This window comes from Aptenodytes patagonicus, chromosome 5, assembly GCF_965638725.1.
Source record: "Aptenodytes patagonicus chromosome 5, bAptPat1.pri.cur, whole genome shotgun sequence".
Classification (NCBI taxonomy): domain Eukaryota; kingdom Metazoa; phylum Chordata; class Aves; order Sphenisciformes; family Spheniscidae; genus Aptenodytes; species Aptenodytes patagonicus.
In genome coordinates, this window is record NC_134953.1 from 31,850,715 (window position 1) to 31,872,500 (window position 21,786).

The 21,786-nt window shown below is 40.6% G+C and overlaps 1 protein-coding gene across 11 annotated transcripts in view; it reads right to left on the reverse strand.

The window, feature by feature from the left end:
• Positions 1 to 12,962: 12,962 nt before the first annotated feature.
• The window catches only part of EBF3 (EBF transcription factor 3), a 120,488-nt gene continuing 111,664 nt past the window's right edge, over positions 12,963 to 21,786 (reverse strand). For 3 of the 11 annotated variants that reach the window (XM_076339237.1, XM_076339236.1, XM_076339235.1), the window contains exons 14-16: positions 20,843 to 21,031; positions 20,235 to 20,324; positions 13,193 to 13,536 (exon numbers count right to left, since the gene is read on the reverse strand). In XM_076339237.1, the coding sequence (XP_076195352.1) occupies positions 13,505 to 13,536; positions 20,235 to 20,324; positions 20,843 to 21,031 (311 nt within the window). In that variant the 3' untranslated portion in view covers positions 13,193 to 13,504. Of the gene's footprint in view, positions 13,537 to 20,234; positions 20,433 to 20,842; positions 21,032 to 21,786 lie in introns of all 11 variants that reach the window. The other 8 variants (XM_076339233.1, XM_076339232.1, XM_076339240.1 and 5 more) reach the window with 6 other exon arrangements.

Sequence of the window (21,786 nt, forward strand, 5' to 3'; positions counted from 1 at the left end):
AAAAAGCGGCTTTGCTCCGAGTGTCACATCCAAACTCTATGTCTAAGTTGCTGCCTCAGTATTGGAGCTGTAACGCACCACAAAGTTGCCGTGGGATTATGCACTGATTTACTCAGCAATGTTATTTAGGGGGGGGGGAAAGAAATCAAATCAAATCTGTGTAGTTACCTCAGCAACAATCAAAGTGTCTTGTGTTTGTGCTCCCTGACAGACAGGTTGGGCCAGAGCATCCCCGGTGTAAACCTTTGCATCCACAGTGGTGGGACGTGGTCCCCGGTGGCCCTGGGAGAGCTCATCCGCAAAGTGGCACATGAGCTTCCCAGCTTTCCATATTGTCAGGGCGATGTGGAAAAGGTTTTTATTTGCGTTGGCAAAGATTTCATGACTCTCTCCCACTCTGACTTTGGCAGTTTGTTTCTCATTTCAAATACCCTCTGTAATCTATTACGATATATAGGCCAGTCTTATTTCCCCCCCTCGCTCCAGCCTATGTCCTCTTTCTATTTAGGAATTAATTATGATGCTATCTCGTATAACTCATTAGTATCAATTAATTCTTTCCCTTTCATGATTTTATATAGCTAAATTAGATTGCCTCTTAGGAACTTAATAATCAGTATTGGACTCATTTAGACATATCTTTTTTCCCTTCTCCACCCAGTTTTACTTGGGCATGAGGATGCGGCGGCTGGAAATGCCCTGTCCCCTCTGGTGGGGACATGGTTGGTGTGATGGCACCACCGTGCCCCATCTCACCGTCCTCACCAGCTCCGGCCTCTCGCAGCGTTGCAAGGCTTGGCCTCGCCTCACCGATAATTCTGAATTTTAGCAGTCTTTTTTATTATTATTTATTTATTTTGGGGCTGCATAAGATGTTATTCTTGGTTTATCAGAATGAATAGAAAATATCATACTTCTAGCAATTGGCCAAACCGTCGTGAATTATCTTCCCCTTAAACTCATCGCAGGGACAGAGGGAAACGTCGAGGGAGACGTATGTTTTCCTCATTCATCTTAGTGGGGTGTTAACTTTGAAATCACAGCACTGCTGGCATTCACATGTCCGTATTTAACTGCTTCACTGCTTACTGGCACATCGAATCCATTCAGGGAAAAAAGCAGTAATATGATTGAATATATCTGGCAGGACTTGATATTCCCACTCATTTTGAATCTGATCCAGCAGCAGCAAAGGCAATTAAATAACAAGTTTTTCTCCAGCAAAATGAGTTGCAAAATGCCCCCAGCTGCATGATCTAGGAAATACACCTTGATTTTACTAATTGCCGTGCCTGTACCTTGCTGTGGCAGTATCTGAGGCGGCTTTGCATGGCCCACTTCACATATTTCAAACAACCAAGCCCGGCCTGGGTTGGGTTATCCCCCACTGTGGCACGTTAGCCCAGGCTGAGCTGTGTGCTGCTGAGTGGGGACTGTGGGCAGAGGGTGGTGGAAGTTGAGTGGATTTGCCTTGGTCAAAACATCAAACGTCATCTGCTTCCCTTCGGCAATGCAATGCTCCGGATGCTCCTGCGATTAGCCAGGGAGAGTGCTCGGTCTCAGGCTTTTGCTGCAAATAAAGGCCAGGCTGTTGTAGGTGCAGGTTAGCTTTAGCAAGACAGCAAAATGCAGCCTAAAAAGCAGAATTTCAGGAGGTCAGCCAGTGTCATTTTAGAGAGCTGCTACCTCACCAGCCCAGGCTGAAACCAAACCATCCTGGCAGTGGCACCAAGCAGCCGTGCTCCGCTTTAGCGCAACACAACCACTAAAAAGTTGGAAATTTTTTTAAAGGTGGAGCTAAGAGAAAAAAAAAAAAAGCAACGTTAAATAAGTTACTGCAGGTTGCAGCATGCACATGCTTGAACATGTGTATGTATAGTAAAGAAGGACAATATTAGACCTCCTTTACATCACCTGGTACTGGAAAAGAATTACCAAAAGAGGTTACCCCCATTGCAGGAAAAAGTTGGCCAACGTTGCTTTTTCCTACAGCAGCTTTGGGAGACCCCTGGCTCCTCCCCAGAGGGACTGCTGGAAATGGCTGTATTGATCCCAAATTTTATTGTTTCCATATTCACTGCCAGATCAAACAATGGAGCCAGCGACAGGGAGAGGCAACAGGAGGGGTCTGCTGGGAAAGCAGATATACGCAAAGCGTTTTTAATAAGTAGTGTAAGGAGTGTAATTGCTAAATCCCAATTAAGGCAGATATGGGTCAAGCAAAGGAAAAAGAAGGGTGGATTTCTGTGAAAGGAGAGGAAAAGTCAAAAGGCTGAGGCTCGTAGGATAACTTTATTTCTGAATACATTCAGATTTGCAGCCTCCTCCTCCCGCTGCTCCCCCAGCGTCCGGCCACTCACCACCTCTGCCCCGGGCTCCTGGCCCGAACTCCCATGTCAGGGAGACGACAAGGGAGAAAAAGAGAGGAAAAAAGAAAAAGGAAAAAAAAAAGAAACCCAAAACTTTACCAGGAAGACAAAAAAATTTTTTTTTAAAAAACTACAAGTCTGTTTCTCTCAAAATTTGAAGAAAATTCAATCCAAAACCCATTCAGGATGGCTTTCAAATATGATTTTCACTAAAAATGAGGGAAAATGTGCTGTCTGAGCTATCTTTCCCCTCCCCCCCTCCCCCCCGAATGTCTGCTTATTCTCCTAAGGAGAGATTATTCTCATTATCAACAAATTGTAACTATTATTGTTCAAATCTAGGGGGTTTACTGAATATGCACTTCCTTTGGCTAATCAGGGAGCTACCCAGAATTATTTCATCTATTTACATTCATGTATGCAATTATATTTCATAATCTGATTACGTGTTTTATATCTTTATATGGATGAAAATGCTGAATGTTGCATTTCTTTTTTATTATATGAGTTGTCAAGTTCTTTTTGGATGGAAATAAGAGTTCAGTAACACTGTGGTGAAAACAGCATTAATTTCATCAGCTAAATAGACCTACCAAAATAGTGCTGGATGCAAAAGAAAGGAGCATGCTTCTCTACACATGTTCTGCACCTGAAGTTAATAAATTATGTTAATAAAGTTAATATGCAAAGGAGATATTTTCTACAGTCAAAAAATGGAATAGATTGTTTCTGATCATCACATCCTTCACTGTACTAAAACCAGCAGATCTTATCCTTTCAAATCTATTTTTTATTCATAGATAGGGAGAGGAAAACACATTTTCTGCTCTTCCAAATCCCAATCATGTTTTCAGTTTTGAGTGAATTAGTCATTGACCTGAACCAGCTGAATACATTGAAATGAAAAAAAAAAACCCACCTTCTCTGCTGTTGCTGAAATTGCTGTCACCAAGTTTATCACTGCAGCAGGGTCTGACTCCAGGTGCTGAGCTGGTGGCTTCTGCCGGCTCGGAGATCTCAACCGCTTTGAAACACTCTCAGAAAGTATCTTCAACCTAAGATTGTTTTGCATTTAATCTGATCTATTTACCTAAGTTATAAGTGGCCTTGGTCTCCTTCCCTATGGCATCCCACTGTGTTGTTCCAAACTGATGGGTGCAATGCCAACCTCAGCCCGTGGTGGGTCCCTGCGCCTCGCCCGAGCCTCACCCACCTGTAATCGCCTTTTGGTGGCGGGTGCCAGCGGTGCAGTGGGATCGTTAATCAGTGTAAGGGTATCCCAGAGCTACCTTATTTCTGCAGTTAGTGTATTTTATCAATTTTATTCATCTGGTATGAAATCAGAGGGGCACAAATGACCCACGTGTGCAGTGGTCTGTACCTGCAGGTGTCAGTCCCTACCAGTATCCCCCTGTCTCAGATCACCACTGAGGCAGCTCACCCTGGCCTTGTCCTGGCTCACCAGCACCAAAGCTTTCCTGGTTAGGGGGTATTATAGACTTGCAACTCATAAATATTTAATCTTCACATTAAAGATGTGGGGCAGAATAGCCATTAGGGTCTGACAATGAAAAGGTTTTCTCTTTTGATCATGATGTCAGAAGAATGTGGGACAAGATGGTTTTTTTATTAAGGTAAAGAGAAAATTGAAAGTGAAGAGAGAAAACAGTGAAAATTTGACCTGGAGGACGTCCAGTTGTGACTGCTGAAATGTTTATTTTAGCATCCAAACCTGTTCTTTCTGCTGTCGCTTGTATTTGAACTTACTCTAGGAGTGCAAATTACAGCAGTTCACACAAACCAGAATTATTTATGTCAGCTTCCATTAAGAACAGAAAATTTCAGCATAGAAACAAAAAAAAATCTTTATTTTCCTATCTTTGACTCAAACCATGGTGTCCCTATAGCACGAAACTGCTGAGTCCTTGCCCTTGCTCTGGCAAACCAGTCTGAAAGCCCATCATCTTCTGTATGGACTCACGGCAGATGAGGCCATTCAAAGGGCACCACCCTCCCCATCGCATGGCTCGGGAGAAAAAACTGTCTTCCTGATAATGCTCCCATGGATTATTTCCATAGTATTTGAGGGCAGCACCTGGAGAGCATGAGCAGATGATCTGCTTCTGTTAACTGCTTGCCAGGGTAATTAAAAAAAAAAAAAAGTTTAAAATGGTTTATTGCAGATTTCTGCATTTATATCAGTAATGTAAATGTGTAGTTAATTGCTCTACTATATATTTATTACTTTTTGAGCCATTCCAGTTTCTTGGTCATGGCATTTTACAACTATCGAAAGCAGAGCATTTTGGACATCTTTATGTGTAATACCATAAAGAGGGTTTTTCAGGACACCGTTTGCCTCTTAAAAATGCTGCTCTCAGTCTGTATTTTCCCTATGCTCAGGACAGGTCCCTCCTCAGGGCTGAGCTGCTGAAGAGTCTAAGCAAGTCCCTGGCTGGGGACATGCAGCTCTGGAGCAGAGACTAAGGTGGGCAAGGAGGGCTTGGCTTAGACCTCGGTAAAGCAGCGAGTCTGCAATATTATTTCAGCAGGCTTGACCCAGTAAATACTGGTTTAGAGCTGAAAATTAAAAGGCTTATGAGTACTTCCCCCATGAAAAACAATGTTCTTTTCTTTTTATGTTTTGATAAACAGTAGGACTTTCTGAAAGGCTCCTGCACAGCAGCCTCTTAAGGGTCTCCCATCCATACTGACTACACATGACACCCACCGCAAACCACAGCATATGGGTTGGCAGAAACAAATACAGCATGGAGAGAGGGTAAGGCATGTCTCTGCCAGGCTCCTCTCTCCGTCCTACCTGGGATCTGGCTCCTTTCTCTTGCAGAAGAAGAGAATAGTAGCTCTTGTTTCTAGATGTCACTGCTTGGTTTGCTGACCTATGGTAACAGCCTTGACTTCTCACTCAACAGAAACATAAAGCCAACAGGAACCATCCCACAAAATGGCATCCAGGCGGCAACGCAGTCTTTTGGCAGCTTAGCCTGATTTGGGATGCAACATGGCAAAAGCATCAAAACAGACGTGGCACTGTGGACCGAAAATAAAGCAGAACTGAATGAGAAACACAGACACTGATCAATGGTTGAAGACCTCTGTCCTTGAAAGAAAACACAAACCATTTTTATCTGACATCAGTGTTTTATGAAGATTTTGTCAGTCAATTTAACTTCTAAAAAGTTCAATAGTAAGTTTCTTCTATTTTTCTCCCTCCTCATTCAATAAAAAAAGACATTCTATTGTTTCTGCAAGCACTTATCACTGATACTACCATGATGTGGCTGAGTAGTGATGAGTTGTATTACGGGATAGTGTCGAGACAAACAGTGGTGCTGTGGGGAGAAGGAGCTGTTGTGGCCTCCTTGCAGAGAGCACTCAACACTCAACCCCACTGCGCTTCCTCCACCCCATCCTGTTTTCTGATGTAGAACAAACTTTGGGTCTGTGCCCTAACACCAGTTCTCTTGATAACTCTGTTTTACCCTTTTCTGCAGACTTTCTTCCTTTCCTACTCCCCTCAGGTCATTTAACCAGTGATTTTTGTATCCAGTCACTTGTCTTCAAGATCTTCGACATGGGAGGACACAGGTTTTATTACAGCTCTTCCACTACCAAGTTCCTCGTCCTCCTCAGCAGGAGCAGGACGTTGGCTGTATGGACCTTCTAGGTTTTGTTTCAGCGTCGATGCCTCTTCAGCTTCCTTAAAAATTGGAAAGAAAGGTGGTAACTAGGAATTCTTTATTTTACAAAGCACCTATGATTTCTGTTTCACTGATTTCCAGGAAGGAGAGAAGCCCTAAGCCCATTCAAAGCTGCTCTGCCTGCATAGCACGGGCATGCTGTGACACGCCGTGCCCCCACGGTCTTGTTCTAGCATTTATCCAAAGATGTACCCAATTGCTGTTCCCATTTTAGGCCACGCTACATGCTGGGTACATTTTGGAAACTTTTGTTCCACATTAATTTATGCTCAGTGTTTTCCTGACACAGAGAATTTATTTGTTTAAATAAGTGTCTAAATCTATGAAGTCACTTTGCTTTGGGCCCCTACTGTTGCCGTGCCCACCCCTTTCTGCCTTTAACCTGCTGAGGCACATGGCTCAGATGATTTGTACAGACACAGCGGTCAATAGTCCTCACCCATGGACCTGGCTTCAGCCCTTGGTCCATCAGAGCCTCTGGCTGGTCCCTACCCACTGCTTGGCCTTTGCTAATTCGTCCAGGCTGTGTCTTAAGGGATGAAGTAAGTGACGGGGTAGTTGGGGAGAAATCTTGGAAGTCCTTTTAGAGATACTTTGGATATTGCAGTGTTTGTTGGATTCATGACTTGCCCTAAGATGAGACACATTGGTAAACCAGAAAGATGAAGAAGCACCATGGAATGAATTTCCACTCCTATGGCGTGGCTCCTACCTTCCTCAGCTTTTATTTTCCTTTTTTCATCTGCTACACTTGGTCTGCCCAAATAGCCTTGTGAGATGGTTATTAGAGGTTGTTTGTTTATTATTATTATTTCTACTTATTACAGTTTCAAAGTACTTTTGTGCCTGTGGAGCAAAGCCCACAGCAATTATTTCTTTCTTTCTTTTCTTTTTTTTTTTTTAAATCTAGGGACTCGAGCTGTAGTATGGAGGAAAGTGGTGATTGCAGCAGAACCAGTACACAGGGACCCCTTTTGCAAATCTCTGTGGTGATCCAGCACCTCCCACCCCACCGGCTGGAGTCACCGGTGCCACAGCGCGCCGAGGCTGGCTTGGGAGGTGACTCCACGTCCCGCTGCTGTCCTTCACCTGGCAAGGACTGACCTGTGGATCTGAGCTGTGATGGCCGGAGCCCAAACCGCCCAGGAAAACAGTCCTGAGGTGCAGTGTGTTGCCCCCAGCTCCAGCACCCTGCACCTCTGCTGCAGCATAGCACTGCCCGCTGGCACTGAGTCACCGCAGAGGCAAAGCCGTCTCTGAGCACTTGCTCCCACAACAGAACTCCACAGCGCAAAGACAGATATCATTAAATATAACTTTATTGGGTTTCATTGTACAATTTTTTTTTTTCCACATCTTTCTCCTTTCTTCTCTCCATCTTCCTCTTGATGTCTCCAGCCTATGTTTCATCGTAGATACAGAGCAACTTTAAAGTTTGTTGGCCGTATTACCCAGACCAATTCCAGCCCCAGTTTCCTATTTTTTAGTTGGATTTTTCTTTTTTAGATTTTACGCAATAAGCAATATGTCATTTTTGCCTGGCTGGAGCAGAGTAGCTTTCAGATAATTTCCTTGCACCCTTGCCACCCCTACTTGATCTGTTCTGGGGTTATTTGCTGCCTTTTGTTGCAAAGCTGTTTCTCAAACAGTTTAATTTATCTCAAGGTAAATGCAAAAAAAAGAGTCACATAACAACTGAAATCCTCTAAAAACCTTGTGAGCACCAAAAATGTACTGTTTTGTGACCAATTAACTGCACCCTTTTTTTCACGGTGCCCTCTCAGTACTAGTACAAAGTCAATAAAGAGGAAACAAAACCATTACAGTACAACTGTTACTTTATTTGAATGTGTAAGAAATCAAAAAATCACGACTATATAGCCTCCATTGCTAGCATCGTATTTCAGCTGGCCAAACTGCACTAGCAAGGTCACCAGTGGGTACCAGACCTGAAGGTCTCAAATCTTCCATCGGTTAATTTTGACCTGAACGCTGAGAAGTATGATTTCTTATATGTAACAATTAAATTTAGCATTAAATATGAGAAAAAGAGATATCTGGGGTTTAATTATTTAATTAATACAATTTAAAGTTCCAGTCTAGTTCATTTTATTTAAAACTTTAGTATTTTATGATGTATCTGAGTAAAGATAATGATCACTTTTTAAATGATACACACCAACTTTTTAAAACTTTTTATTACTTGTTGGACTTTAGGAACGTTCCTCCTTCGTATGCTTTTGTAGAGATTGCATACTCTGACTCCCGACCGGGTGCTTTCTCTTCCTTTTCCTGTAAAACTTAGGGCAGTACATTGTATAATGACAAGTGACCAAAAAAAATCAATTTGTAATCTGATTTGAGGGTTTTGATTTCCTCTGATGAGTTTAAATTTCATTAAAAGCAACCTTATTCGAACATAAAAGAACTCCTTGAAGGGTAAAACAGGGAATTGTCTCAAAGAGTATAAAGAATCTAAACTCTTTTGTGCTATTTATTCACGGCATTAATTGTGAGGTCCAACAGGCGGTGTCGGTTGGCAGATGCACTGTTATCGGCCCCGCGATCTGCACGAGGAGGGGAAAAAAAGCACAAGGGCTCACATTCAAAAATCGTTCTTTGGCATATTGACACTTTAGTTATCAACAGCCCTTATTATCTGCTTAGCAGCGGATCGCAGCTTGCTGGTGACATAATAAGCTACAAATCACTGATGGGGCCTTTCTGCATTCTCCTAATTGTGTGTATTCTCTAGAAAAAAATTATCGTTGGGCCTCTTGTCTTGATGAGAAATTGACATTTTCTGGTGGAGCCTGGCGAGCACTATGTGGGAAGATAAGACTTATAGTTGTTTTAAAGGAGTGCAGCCATTCTTTCAGAGGCCTCTTTATTGCTCTAGTTGACCCACTTGATGAGTATGGATTTCATGAGGTCTTTTTCAGCATTTGAACTATAAAAGGTTCAGAATGACACCACCCCTTATAGACAAAAGATAACCTTGCCCTTTGAATATATTGATTCTTTATTAACTAGGCTGTTTAATGCAATGAAATGAGGCATTAGATTGAAGCCTATTTCAAGTGCTTTGAATAATCTTTAAAAGCTTGAAAGACTTTAAAAAGCTGCTCTTGTAATAATTGGCATATACTTTTAGAGACTCTATTCCTTCATTTTGATTAAGGAATTTTTATCGTCTTCCTATGTCTAAACTCGCTATAGGCTGACACAACATATTTTCTCACCAGGGCTATTACCAAGTTACAGGTAGGGATGTGTCATAGGTGGTGGATTGCTCTAGGACTTGTCATTCCTAGCACAAAATGTATGGGTTTTCTTCTTTTGTATTTTCTTTGCATTGGAAGTTAGACGGACCATTTTGATGCTCATTATTCAAACCTTTGAAATCAACCTAAAAGGAAAAGTGCCAGTAGGCATCATGCAGACTTTCATCCCTATAAACCGTCTTATTTTTTAGTGGGATGCATCTGATTATGCCGCTGTTTAAACATGATACACAGATACATACTCAAAGTGGAACAAGTGTCCATGCATAATAATAATAATAATAATAATAATAATAATAATAATCCAAAGTGCTCTATATTTTTAACATCTGTTTTTATCAAACAAAAAAAATATGGAACTACTGGACAAGAAAGGAAACATACTTAAATATCCCATTTTTCTGTCTTCGTAAATTGTCACTACAGTAATCTGCACCTTCTCATCACACTCCATCACTTAACTGCTGAAACACGGGGCGACAAAGGAAAGACTCAGGCATATGGCGTGTTGTTTGGCAGTATATACACATACACAAGTACATACATTTACTTCGGAACTCAGAGTTTCTCAGTGCCCTCTCGAAGTTGCCAGCAGCCCTCTGGTAATGGCAGCATAAAACGCACATAACGAACTCCTCTGCTTTGCCGGGATAGACACTTGTGTTGCTCTGCCTGCTGTGCATGCAGCCAGACCCATACTGCGGTACAAATACACTTTTTCTGGTGGCTGTGGTCACACAACGATGTGGGCACACACTTGGCATCTGGGGTAGGGAACTCAGACCTGTACTTCAGGCTTAGCATCGTAACTGTCTCCCACAAACCCACCTTCCGACTAGGAGGCTGAGTCGTGCCCACCTCGGCATATTTATAGTTCGAGTACATTATATGTAAATTGCACGTACTAGAGTCCAGAGGATGAAATATTTTTGTTCAGTATTATAATTAGCAAAAGCATTTGCTTCCTTATCAGCATTTAAAAGACAACTACATCGACCTTCGGTGTCAAACCGCTGCATGGAAAATTTGGGTTGTGCTGTGTTTAAAATAACTTTTCCTGTTTACAGACTTTTACAATATGATATTAAAATAGAAAAAAAAAATACTCTACTGTTACCTTCACTTTACAAAAAGAGTGTCTAAAGCACAGTTTTGGTTAAATACTTCACCAAGGCTGAGCAACAAGTCATTGCCGGGCTGCGGAGCAGAGGTCTCCTCCCTCGTCATCCTTCTCGGGGGCTGCCTGGGCTGGCTATCCTGGGGCACCGAAAGCCCACGTCAAAGATTGTGCTTTTTCTTAACCAAGACATAACTTTGAATTCTGATATTTAGAAATGAAACCCCCAGTGTTGCATTGTTTTGTTTTGTGTTTAGTCACTTTTTTAATAATCAAACCAGATAAAATTACTAAAAATGAAATTCACAGACAAGAAATACTTTAATTAAATATTGTGTAAAATGAACATTTTTTTATACAGTTAAATATATGAAAAAATGTACAGATAAAACAATCTTATTGTAGGGTCTTTAACAGTAAAATCTACCATTTAGTGAAGCTTTCCGTCTGGAGACAATGAAGCAATGAGTGCATTGACTAAGTAATCTAAAACACAAACAGATTGCATTTATGAAGAAACTTGCAAACTTTCTTAACATGTACACGTGACCTCTTCTTTAGAGCAAAACCTTACTTAGACAAAATATAACGGAGGCAATTCAGTTCCAAAGTGACTTCTCAGGCTTTTCCACTTAGCTAAGCCTTATTCGCTATCACAAAGGAAATGCGCGCGGCATTTATCAGCTGTGATACACTGTAACGTTCTTTTAAACCCTTTAATAAATGCTTTACTAAAATGGGCATTTTTGCCCAGAAAGAAAAAAAAAAAAATCCCTCCTTTTTGGTTAAAACTTTAATTCTGCTGCAGTTTGCAACATGTTTTGCAGTGCTGCGTTTGCAACCTATTTAGTGCAAAGTAAAAAAAAAACTCCACATTTGTCTCTATGGATTTGGTACTAACAGCCACGATATACGATGGAGGTCGTTCCAGTTTAAAAAGTACAGTCATCTACGGGTCTGTTACAAAAAGTTCCATAAAAAAACCAATAAACCTAAATAAACAAACCCCAAACATTTAAAAATTATGTACGATCCTGATTTCACATGAAACCTTTATCTTTTTTAAACAGTGCAGGGTTCAGGAGAATGCAGAGTGCAGCAGAAAATAGACACATAAAGGAGTGATATAGTTGTACACCAGGTTTGTGCTTTTTTTTTTTTTTTTTTTACACCAGAAATAATCCAAATGAAGTAGTGACTAACAATTGTGGTGTAAGCCTGTGATAAAATAGCACAAAAGTTCTTCAAAGAAGTTCACTTTTAAGGCATCAGAGAAGTTAATGTGGCAAACATTTTAATTAAAACATCAGAAGTGAATTTATTTTAAACTTTAGGCCTCTGAATTTTTCCAGTAAACACAGTTCAGCTATGTGGCAAAGTCATGGGTGGCAGCTAAAAATGACTTTTTACAATCTTTAAAAAAAAAAAAAAAAAAAGAAAAAGAAAACAAAAGAAAAAAAAAAGAAATGCAACCACAAAATAGAGTCATCTTTTTTGTGGCTGTATCACATGCACATATTCTACTAGTATTCATTACAGCCATGTGGCACAATTTTGATTTGACTATACAACAAACAACTTTTTTTTCAAAATTATTTGTTCTGATAACTTAAAAATAATATAAAAATAAACAATGAATTTGACTTTTCCTCAAAAATAAAAAAAAAAAAAGGATGGAAAGTCTAAATAATAGCAACTTTATGAAGTACAAATGAAATGTACGGACACTAATTTATTCAAAAGAAAAACATGAAGGCAACAGTTCTTGGCTTAATGCTATTCTCAGCATCACAATACCAGGCCATGACAAAAACCAATACATACAAGAAAAAAAAATGATGAAAAGCAATATACAAAATTTCAAAGATAAATACAATATTTATAGTTGATATGTTACAAAATAAATTCCCTTAGTGACTGCAAGTGTTTATGTGAAAGAAAGTGTTGCAATGAATAAGACTATTTTATTCCTTATAGGCTTCATAAGGAATAAAATTTGCTTTTCTAAATATTTAAGTGGATCTGAAAAAAATTCAAGACAAGTGTATAAATATTTAGCTACAACTTTGGCAAAATCACAAAAGTCTACAATTTTATAACCACATACAAAACACATTAGGGAAGAAGGATCTAGAAGTCAAAAGGACAATTTTCTGGTACAAGAAACATAGACTTCACAGTAGCCTAAGAATGCAATAGTATACAGTGCTAGCAAAAGTTGAAAAAATGTTGCAGATCACACTTGCTTAACAGGAAGCTCTAGCAGTGGAAGTATATTTTTTTTTACCAACAGACAGTAGCAATTTTTTTCTCTGTCAGTGTGCTTGTTGAAGGCAAGAGAATTCAATATCAAAGTTACAATTTCTAACTACAATAAGTTACAAAGTTCCATTTCATTAAGATGAAGTTAAGCAATGATAAACCCTCCCGCGCCCGCCCCCGCGCCCCGGCTTTTGTTTTTCTAATCATATATTCATCCTTTTTTTTTTCCAGTTTGATGGCTCATAACCTCCTTGGCCCCCTTTTTTCCACCACAAAAAAATATTTCACATTATAGAGATACACAACCATTGTGAATCTAGTTATGAGTACAGAAAAATGTTCGGAGGCATTTTTCATCAGTGTTTCATGATAATCAAAATGGTGCATCCACAAAGTTTCTCCCAACACATAGCAAGTACTAGACATAGCCAAGACGTAATCAGAAACTTTATACAAAATAGGCGTCGCTTTTTCCTTATTCTTCAGGACTGAGAAATGTGAAAATATGAGAAAAATTCAGTCAATAAAATGGAATTGTTCATGAAGAAGTAGGCTGTTTGCATGTAGATTCTTAATAGTTTAAATAAAATCTTTAAACAAAGTCTTTTTTTTTTTTTTTTTGTAGCATTTCGATTTGTTGCTGATTCTGTGTGAAGATACTGTTTCCATCAGCATGTCTTAATATACTAAACTTGTCCCCTAAGCCCATCCTCTGAAGCTTGGTGCTACGGTAGGTAAACAAAAGTGACTTTACATTGGCGGGACTACAAGCCCAGACATAGCTAAAAGAAAAAGAGAAGAAAAATCAGCCGTTATTAGCACGCTTGGGTAAGGCACATCTGGTTCAAAGCGACCGCGATGCTCGGCACTGGCCGGGAGCGGGACAGGGCGAGCGGTTGCAGACCCGGGCTCCTCCACGCTGCACCACAGCATCCTCTGACCAAGGGACCACGGACATGTGCTTCTCCCAGCGAAACACTCCACAAGGGCTTCATGTTGTGGAAGGAGGCTCTGAGCGGGTTTTTGTGCGCAGAGCATCCCGACTCCCACGCGCGCGGCATCTCTCCCAGTGCGGGGCTAAGAGCGAGGCGGGGGCCAGGCTCCTGACAGCTGAGGAACACCACGGTCACTCCTCGTCATGTCAGGCATCACTCGGGGACGTCCCGTAGCGGGAACCCCACCAACCATCGCTTCATGCCCAGGCCTGGTACCTGGGCTGAAAACCTCCATTTCCAGGATTGTACTTTATGATAACAGCTGGGCCGAGCAAGCCAAGGACTCTCAAAGACCAAAGCCAAGTACCCTACACCTGCTCTCAACTCTGGAGACCAAGCGCCATAAAAAGGCATGAGGTTAATATCCCTGACCAGCCATCTCCTTTTTTTTTTAACAGATAAAGACTGAGATGCCAACAACTACTGCTTTTTTCCTGGTTAACTCTTTGGTAGAAACATAATTTAGGCAGTCTTTAATTTTAGTGTTGTTTAATTTTTGCCATAATGATATTTCTCATTAATTTATGTACAACAGATATTAATAAATCTGTTCGTGTAGTGATGTGAACTTCAATTTCTCAGTTCATTAATTTCAACAATATTAATTTATTTCAGATTCGCTGTTACAGCTTTACGGTTTGGAAAAGCTGGGTACGTACACATTTCATACGTAACATAGCCTCCTACAGCAGCCAGCAGCGCAGTCTGCAAGACCAGAATTGCTCCAACAGCTGCGACGAGAGCCCCGAGCAGTTGTGGTCCAGCAGGCGCCGTAGGCAGCTGTGCAAGCTGATGCAAAGGACTTGTGTGGGAATATATCTCTCCAAAACACATCTCAAGTGATGCTCTTGAAACAGGTTAAAGCTTTCCAACTCTGGTACTTTTTTCCCCCGATTAGACATATCAAATATGTCAAAATTAAAATGGCAGTTATAATTTTGCATGGTTTATAATACGACGTATTTTAAACCTAAACAGCGACCGAAGTTACAAAACTTAACTGGAGAATAGTGCATATATTGGCAGAGACCCTTTCTACCCAAAACATTTAGTTTCCATATCATGTTTCCACTAAATCTCCTGTGAGTTTTCCGTCAGCAGGAAGTCTGGCACCACGTCAGGCAGCCCCAGAGAGATTTGGTTCCTAGGGTGCACCTGAACTGGGGTACACGGGAGCTCATTTTGAGGTGCTGCTACGCTGCAATACAACCCTCAGCTGCCCTAGCCATCAAGATCACCACAGGTCAACCCAAAATATAGGGTCTTCCTATCTTTTCGGGTTCAGGTTCAGCAGTGATCTGTCATCACGCTCCATGTCCAGGTGATGGTGAGACCTAAAGGCTATGTCTCGGAGCCAGCACGAGACATGCTCTGCCAGCATGCTAAGCAAAGTGCGAACGTCCAGGACTGATCTGGACATTTGCTTCTTGAAAGAACAACTCAGCAGAAAAAAAAGTCCAGATTTTTCTTCCAGAGGTTGTGTGCACAAATACCTTAATAAATGGCACATCATTATTTGGTACTAATACCCTGCACATCTTGATCACACGTTTATCATAATCTTGCGTTTGGTTTCTGCTGTGTGAAAATCTAGGTTGTCTGCTACATACTTTTCTGGGGGAAAAAAGTCTGAATTCTTTCATTTAAGAGATTTAGCCATATTTGTTGAATTCTATCTGTGGCACAATGAGAGGGGGGGTGCAAAATTGGTGCTCCAGACATTTATTTCACTATTTACTTTAGTAGCAACATTTGACAATTGTGAATTTCTGCTCTACGTTTCCTGCTGTGCAAATTGATACCAAATGCCTTCTTAAAGAAAAATGGGGTGGCTAGTTTTGTAATAATAACTTTAATAGTTTCATCCAGGGGAAGACCAGAAAATTAAGCAGGATACAATTTTAAAAGAATATAGAGAACCTTTTGCTCTGCATTACAGTCATAAAGCTTAACCAGAGAGCAATATCTTTCACAATCTATAAAAAGTAAATTACAATTGAAAACCAAATTTTGAACACATATTGTACTTCCAACTTTGCAGCAAGCCAGAACTTTCTCACTAAAAAAAATTATTTTATACCTTAAATGTCCATTGTTTTAAACAGTAAAAGGCCCTCTGCCCTAAGGAACCCATACGCTAGCATCCTGCTCTTAAAAAAAATGTGTAAGTACTTAACTTTCTGATCATAGACTATGCAATGGAAGTCATACAGAGTTAACAAGATTGTGGCTTTTTGGATAAGGTCCAAAGGCCCTTTTTTGTAGACTTACAGGAGTGAGTCATACCCACAGGACAACAGAGAGAGGGGTATCTCCTCTGCGAGCTGCTGCTTCCGAGTTTTGACCCTAATTAGGGTATCAGTTGGCTGAGGATGGATGCGCAGCTGACAGGCGTGGCATACGAATGCAGCAAGGAAGAAGACTACATGTTAGCTCTGCCTGGCATTGCCTGCACGCTGACCTTTCTGAGATTTCCCCAGATTGTCTTCTTTTTTACTCTTTTTCTTTTCTTCTTAGCCTCTGTCCTGGATCTCTTTAGAAAAAAGTGAATCCCCTTGTTAGCTATAGGCCTCTCCATGTTCACTCTTGAGCAATAAGTCCTAAAACGCAGAGTGGCTTTTTGGGGCATGCTTACTAGCAGCAAGATCTTGCTTCTAGTGTGGTGGGCTTAGGTAGTCCTGATGCTTAGGGTGATGGTACCACAATCCAGAAGGTAGAGCAGCTCTACCTCTGCTTTATACTACATTACGAGACAAAACTCTCCATCTGAGGTCCAGATGGAGCTCCACAGTTCTGCTCCTGCTTTCTCACCATCTTAGATGTACCAAGAACAGCTTTTTTTCCACACACAGGCAAATCCTATGGTGGTTTACGCAGCAAGGATCGGTGCAATTAACCCCCAAATCCCTGTAAAAGGACTACCCGTGTCTGCAGGGCTGTTACATGTCAGGTTTTGCCATGCTTTCACCTGCCTCTGCCTCTGCACAGTGCTAACAAACCTTCATAGGAAAAACTGGGCTGCCCGGCCCCATCGTGTTGGTGTGCGATGCCTTGCCATAGCGGGGTCAACCAGCTTCCCTGAAAACTATCCAACTGGCTATTATTTCAGAACAGAGCTTATGTGGGGAAAGGTAACATAACAAGCAACGAGAGAGAGGATATCCTGCCCTGTGATTAAAAGAGCACGTCATCCCTTCTTTATCCAGATTCATAAACTGCAGGATTTACCTTAGATACAATGACAGTGACCACGAGCTCTTACTTCTGTCTTGGCTTGACTAAATGTATGTGACCATTCCTAACAGTGCAGACTCCTCAGCTGTCACTCAGCTCATTCACATCCTGCTGTATGATGAGGATCTGTACTTGAAGATCACTGAAAAACTTTAACTGCGTTGGACTGCAGCTCTTGAATTCCATAATTTAATGTAAAAAATGTGCTGATCAGAAAACTCTCGAGCTGCTTGTACAGCGTTCAGAAAGCAACTAATTAAATTTTAAAAAGGGCTCAATGACAACAAATGACTAAGAAGATAGGAAGAAGGAAGCAGAACCCCCCTAAATAACTGTACAGGTAAAATGCAGGGTAAATAAGTATCTCCTGCATTGCTGGCTTTTCTTTATGACGTCTCATGAAGGAAGCATATGACAAATTCATCCCTGTCTTGCCACTCAATTCTGGCTGCAATTCAGTTCAAGGCATGGGTTGAGATCTGTGAGGACAGCTGGGCGAAGTACTGTCATCCCAAAGCCTTTCATGAGTTCAGTTTGAATTAACTCAATAGCTTTGGTTGGAAAAAATGATGGTGCCTCTCTGCTGTGATGATAAAGGAACTCACCAAGGATATGACAGATGCAATTTGATTTTCTCCTCAGCCCAAGGGGACCTGAACCCTGATATTTTGCCTTTCACTACAGCACCCTAACTCTCATGATACAATCACCTCATGGTGCCATGTTAGTTCGCATAAATAATTCAACTTTTTGTCACAACCCTGGAACTCAGTGCTCTAATTACCAGACCAGAAAGACATTCTTGGTATTTCTCTGGGTCATTTTGCTCAACACAAAACGATTCAGTTTAGCTGCTTCAGCTGGGTGAGGAAAACATGACAATTTTTTTTTTCCCCCAACACTTCTATTCATTTTCAGTTTGGCTGCTGAACCAAAACCCGAAGTTTCTGAACATCCTTACATCTGGATACCTCCGTGTTTCACAAGCTTTGAGTGCTCGGTGGGGTAGGGACAGCCTGGTGAGGCAGCAGCGCAGATCTCAGGGACACCTAACCTAGAGCTTTTGTAATACCCAGGGGATGCTGGACTTCGAGGGATGACACCAGGTCTGCCGCTTGGATTGCAGCATTCTAAAATCAGGGGTTCAAGGGACCTTTAAGCCTTCAGTGGGCTGTCTGGGCCCAGAAGAAGCTTAGTCCAGAGCAGGGTTGGGCCTCAGCCTAAGAGCTAACTTCGCGACCTATTTAACAAAATCAGCGTTGGTTGATTTGAAGTCGTCTACCAGGTATTTTGTACCTGAGGATGAAGATGTATGGTTACTGGGGGTTTGGGGAGGTGCCAAGGGAGATTGGGTGCTTGGTGTTTGCTGGGAATTGGGCATTTAGCCTGCCCAGTTCTGAAAACCCCACTTTGCAGGAATCTAGATCTCTTAAACACCTGAAACCTTGAACATCTGATGGGAAGTCCTTTATTTACATACTAAAATTACATAAATTTGGATAATTTTAATTTAGATCTTTAAATAATTTTATTTTTCAGAGTAAAGCAGTATCAACAAGTTGATAAGAATATATACATACATATCTGCTACAGACTAGCTACAGAATAGCTGTTCAGATCTAAGCCATGTGTTACCACATTTCATTTTATTTTATTTTATTTTATTTTATTTTACTTTATTTTATTTTATTTTTTATTTTTATTTATTTCAGTATTTACTTCTTATACTAGTGTATTTTTATAAGAAGAGGAAAGTAGGACACTGGATTATTTTATGAATGGATAATCTTTTCTAAGAATATTGCTTACACCTAGTATAGTTTTCTACTTACAGTAACATAGTAAAGCTTCCACTAAAGACATACGCAATGACAGAAATTGTTAATCTAATTATCCTTTTCTTTAACATTCATCCTACGATAAGATTTGTGTAGCTGGATCCTCAGCCTTTCATTGACCTGAGTGCATAATAAGCTCTCAGATGCTTCTTTGGGCCAAGAAGTTAATAACAAGGTACAGGGACATCCATTTTGAGATCCTGGTCTCGAATGGCCTGGATTTTTCATGGACAGGCAGTTCTGTGGGATTGTCTCTCCAAAGTGCCTTAAGCTAGATATAGCACAAAATGCAGGTGTCCAGAATTAGTTTGGGCAAATCAAAATATCTGTCTTCATCTGTTTGCCTGTGAGAGTTCATCATATTACGGATATCATGGCAATACAAAGAATAAATAATACTGCACTATCTACATCTTAACTAAAGAAAGTCAAGAGGAGTGATGACCTCCAGGGTAAGAGTGTCTGCAACCCTTTCTGATTTCCATGGGATTTGAAATGCTTCAATTTACTGCACTGTGCAACGAGGCTCGTGATTTGTAAATTGGAGGCAAACAAACCTTTTAAACGATTCTAATGCATCTGACAATATTATCTTCTAAAAGTTAAGATATGCCGTAAAAAGGAAATCTTCTTTGTTCATATGTATGTATGTTTCTCCACCAAACATACACTGTATCATAATGCCTCCTGCCCCACTACCAGCAGATGACCATGGAAATTCTGCAACTGATTTATAAATTGTTCATTACACTACCCACACGAAATCACACAGATTGAAGAAATGCAGAAGCTTAAAATTGCCTGCCTTAATTAAAATATTTAGTTGTTCATTTAGGGAAGTATCCACTCTAACACCACAGTAAGAGAGTGAGTTGGGACCAACACAGCATGCAAACTAACTCACTGCACAAGCAGCTAGCTAGTCCAAGGGAAGGTTAGTTCACTGAGTAAGAGCTTAACCTAATTTACACTAATTTGATTTACTTTCAAATAACTATTGCATCATATGTAAAATGAGGAAGCCTCACCACGTTATGCTGGAGTGCTGCTGGTTTTAAACATCCATAGAAATGTGTTCAGAAAACTTATAAACGCCAAGAAGTACACAAAACCTCCGAGAAGCATTCAGGGATGCAGTCTTACTTTAAAATTTAAGGCACAAACTCCTAAGGGAAAATGCCAGAAAAACAACCAGTTTTCTCTAATGCAAGTATTAAAAGTGTACTAAGATTTGCTTAAAATCTTAGCATACCATTCGTGCTACCCTATTTCTTCTCCTGCTTTTGCATTCACTATGCGAGCACCAGAAACCCAAAAATACCGTGAGGTACCTTTCTCCAAAATAAACGATCAAGGCTTGAGTGTATGCACCAAAAAAGCAATACACAGAAAATTGAGAGAGATCCAGCTCACCTTGAAGTCCATTTCCATTTGCACTGGTGCAAGATGGCGGAGGAGAGGCTTGGGGCCTGACAACAGGAGCAAAGGCGCTCTTTTGTTTCACTGCAGAGATGACATTGGCAGGTGAGAATGAGAAAATGCCGTGTGTACTGCTACAGTTTGAAGGGAGGGTGACCGAAGAGGCTGCCATGGTAGGGCTTGACGGCACTACTGCAATAAAGCAAAAATAATCAGGACTCAGATTGAGGTTTTCACGGCAAACATGGAAAAAGAGAGTGATAGGGCCTTGCCTCTTAAAATATATATATATATATATATAAAAAATATATATAAAAAAAAAAAATGAAATGCCTTGGCTTGGCCACTCTCTGGATAACAGGCAAACTCTTTTGTGTTGGACTTTTGTTACAAATTGTGCAGTCCAATTTTTTTTTCTATCTGAGATTGTATTATGGCACAAACAGATCAATTTATTATATTCATTTTTTCGTCCAGCCTCCAGAGTCACCCCTCCTTTTATCCAGTAGCTCACAATATAGGAAATCAAAACAATGCAAGTATTTGATTTTGTAGTAAATATGAATCTATATGATGATGTGTTACCAAAAATAGACACTTACTGCCATAAGGAGAGTTAGCTGAGGAGCCATTAAGAAATCCAGGGGAACCTGGTACACCTAGATTGGGCATGCCGGCATTGCCATATCCATTCATGCTATTGCTGACTGTGTTGTAATTGGACTGCTGAGGAGTACTGCTGGGAACATATCCTCGCGGGGAAACACTGCTTGTGTTGCGACTGTAACCTACTGTGTTAGAAACCCCCCCACCCCAAAAAAATAATGTTATTTTATAATATAGACTTAGGGCTGGGGGGTTTCCTCATGCAGCATATATTACACAGTTTTAATTGATTGCACAGCTTTGCTCTAAGTTGTCTCTTACTGCCCTATCAACTCTTGCAGTTTGAGATAACCTTATCACGCCAACCCTACTTAAATCATCTGCGAGCACTCTATGTTGTCTCTCCTCTTAGCACAGACAGCCAACAAAAGCTCTCTTCGATCCAGCTGTGTCAGGTGCCTTCACGTTTGTCTTTAGGAGCAATTATCAACAGGCTCGAGTCCCGCTTTGTACCAACACACTGAATGAACTTTCAGCCTCTCCAGACCTTCAAATGCCATAGCTGACAAGAAAAACTTTTTTGTTGCAGTGATTTACTTTAAAAGGCTGTTTTGGGGTCTTCATTTTATGATTGATATTTTTATACTAACAACAAGCTCGTACTTTCGTAAGGTGTAGCCATCGGTGAAAAGTAATTCAAGATCAAGTACAGAATTTTATAAGGCTTATTAGCTTGGAAGTGCATTAAAAGACAATCTTTTTAGAAGAGGAAACATAGCAGAATCAGGATTTTAAACAACAATTTGTTCCTATCTGAGCAATCAATTTAATAATTACGTTACAAGCAAAAAATATGGGTTTGAACATATCTAATAAACCTGTTTCCCTCCTTTCATTAGTATCAAAATTAATTTTAAATGCAATATGCTACATGCATTTT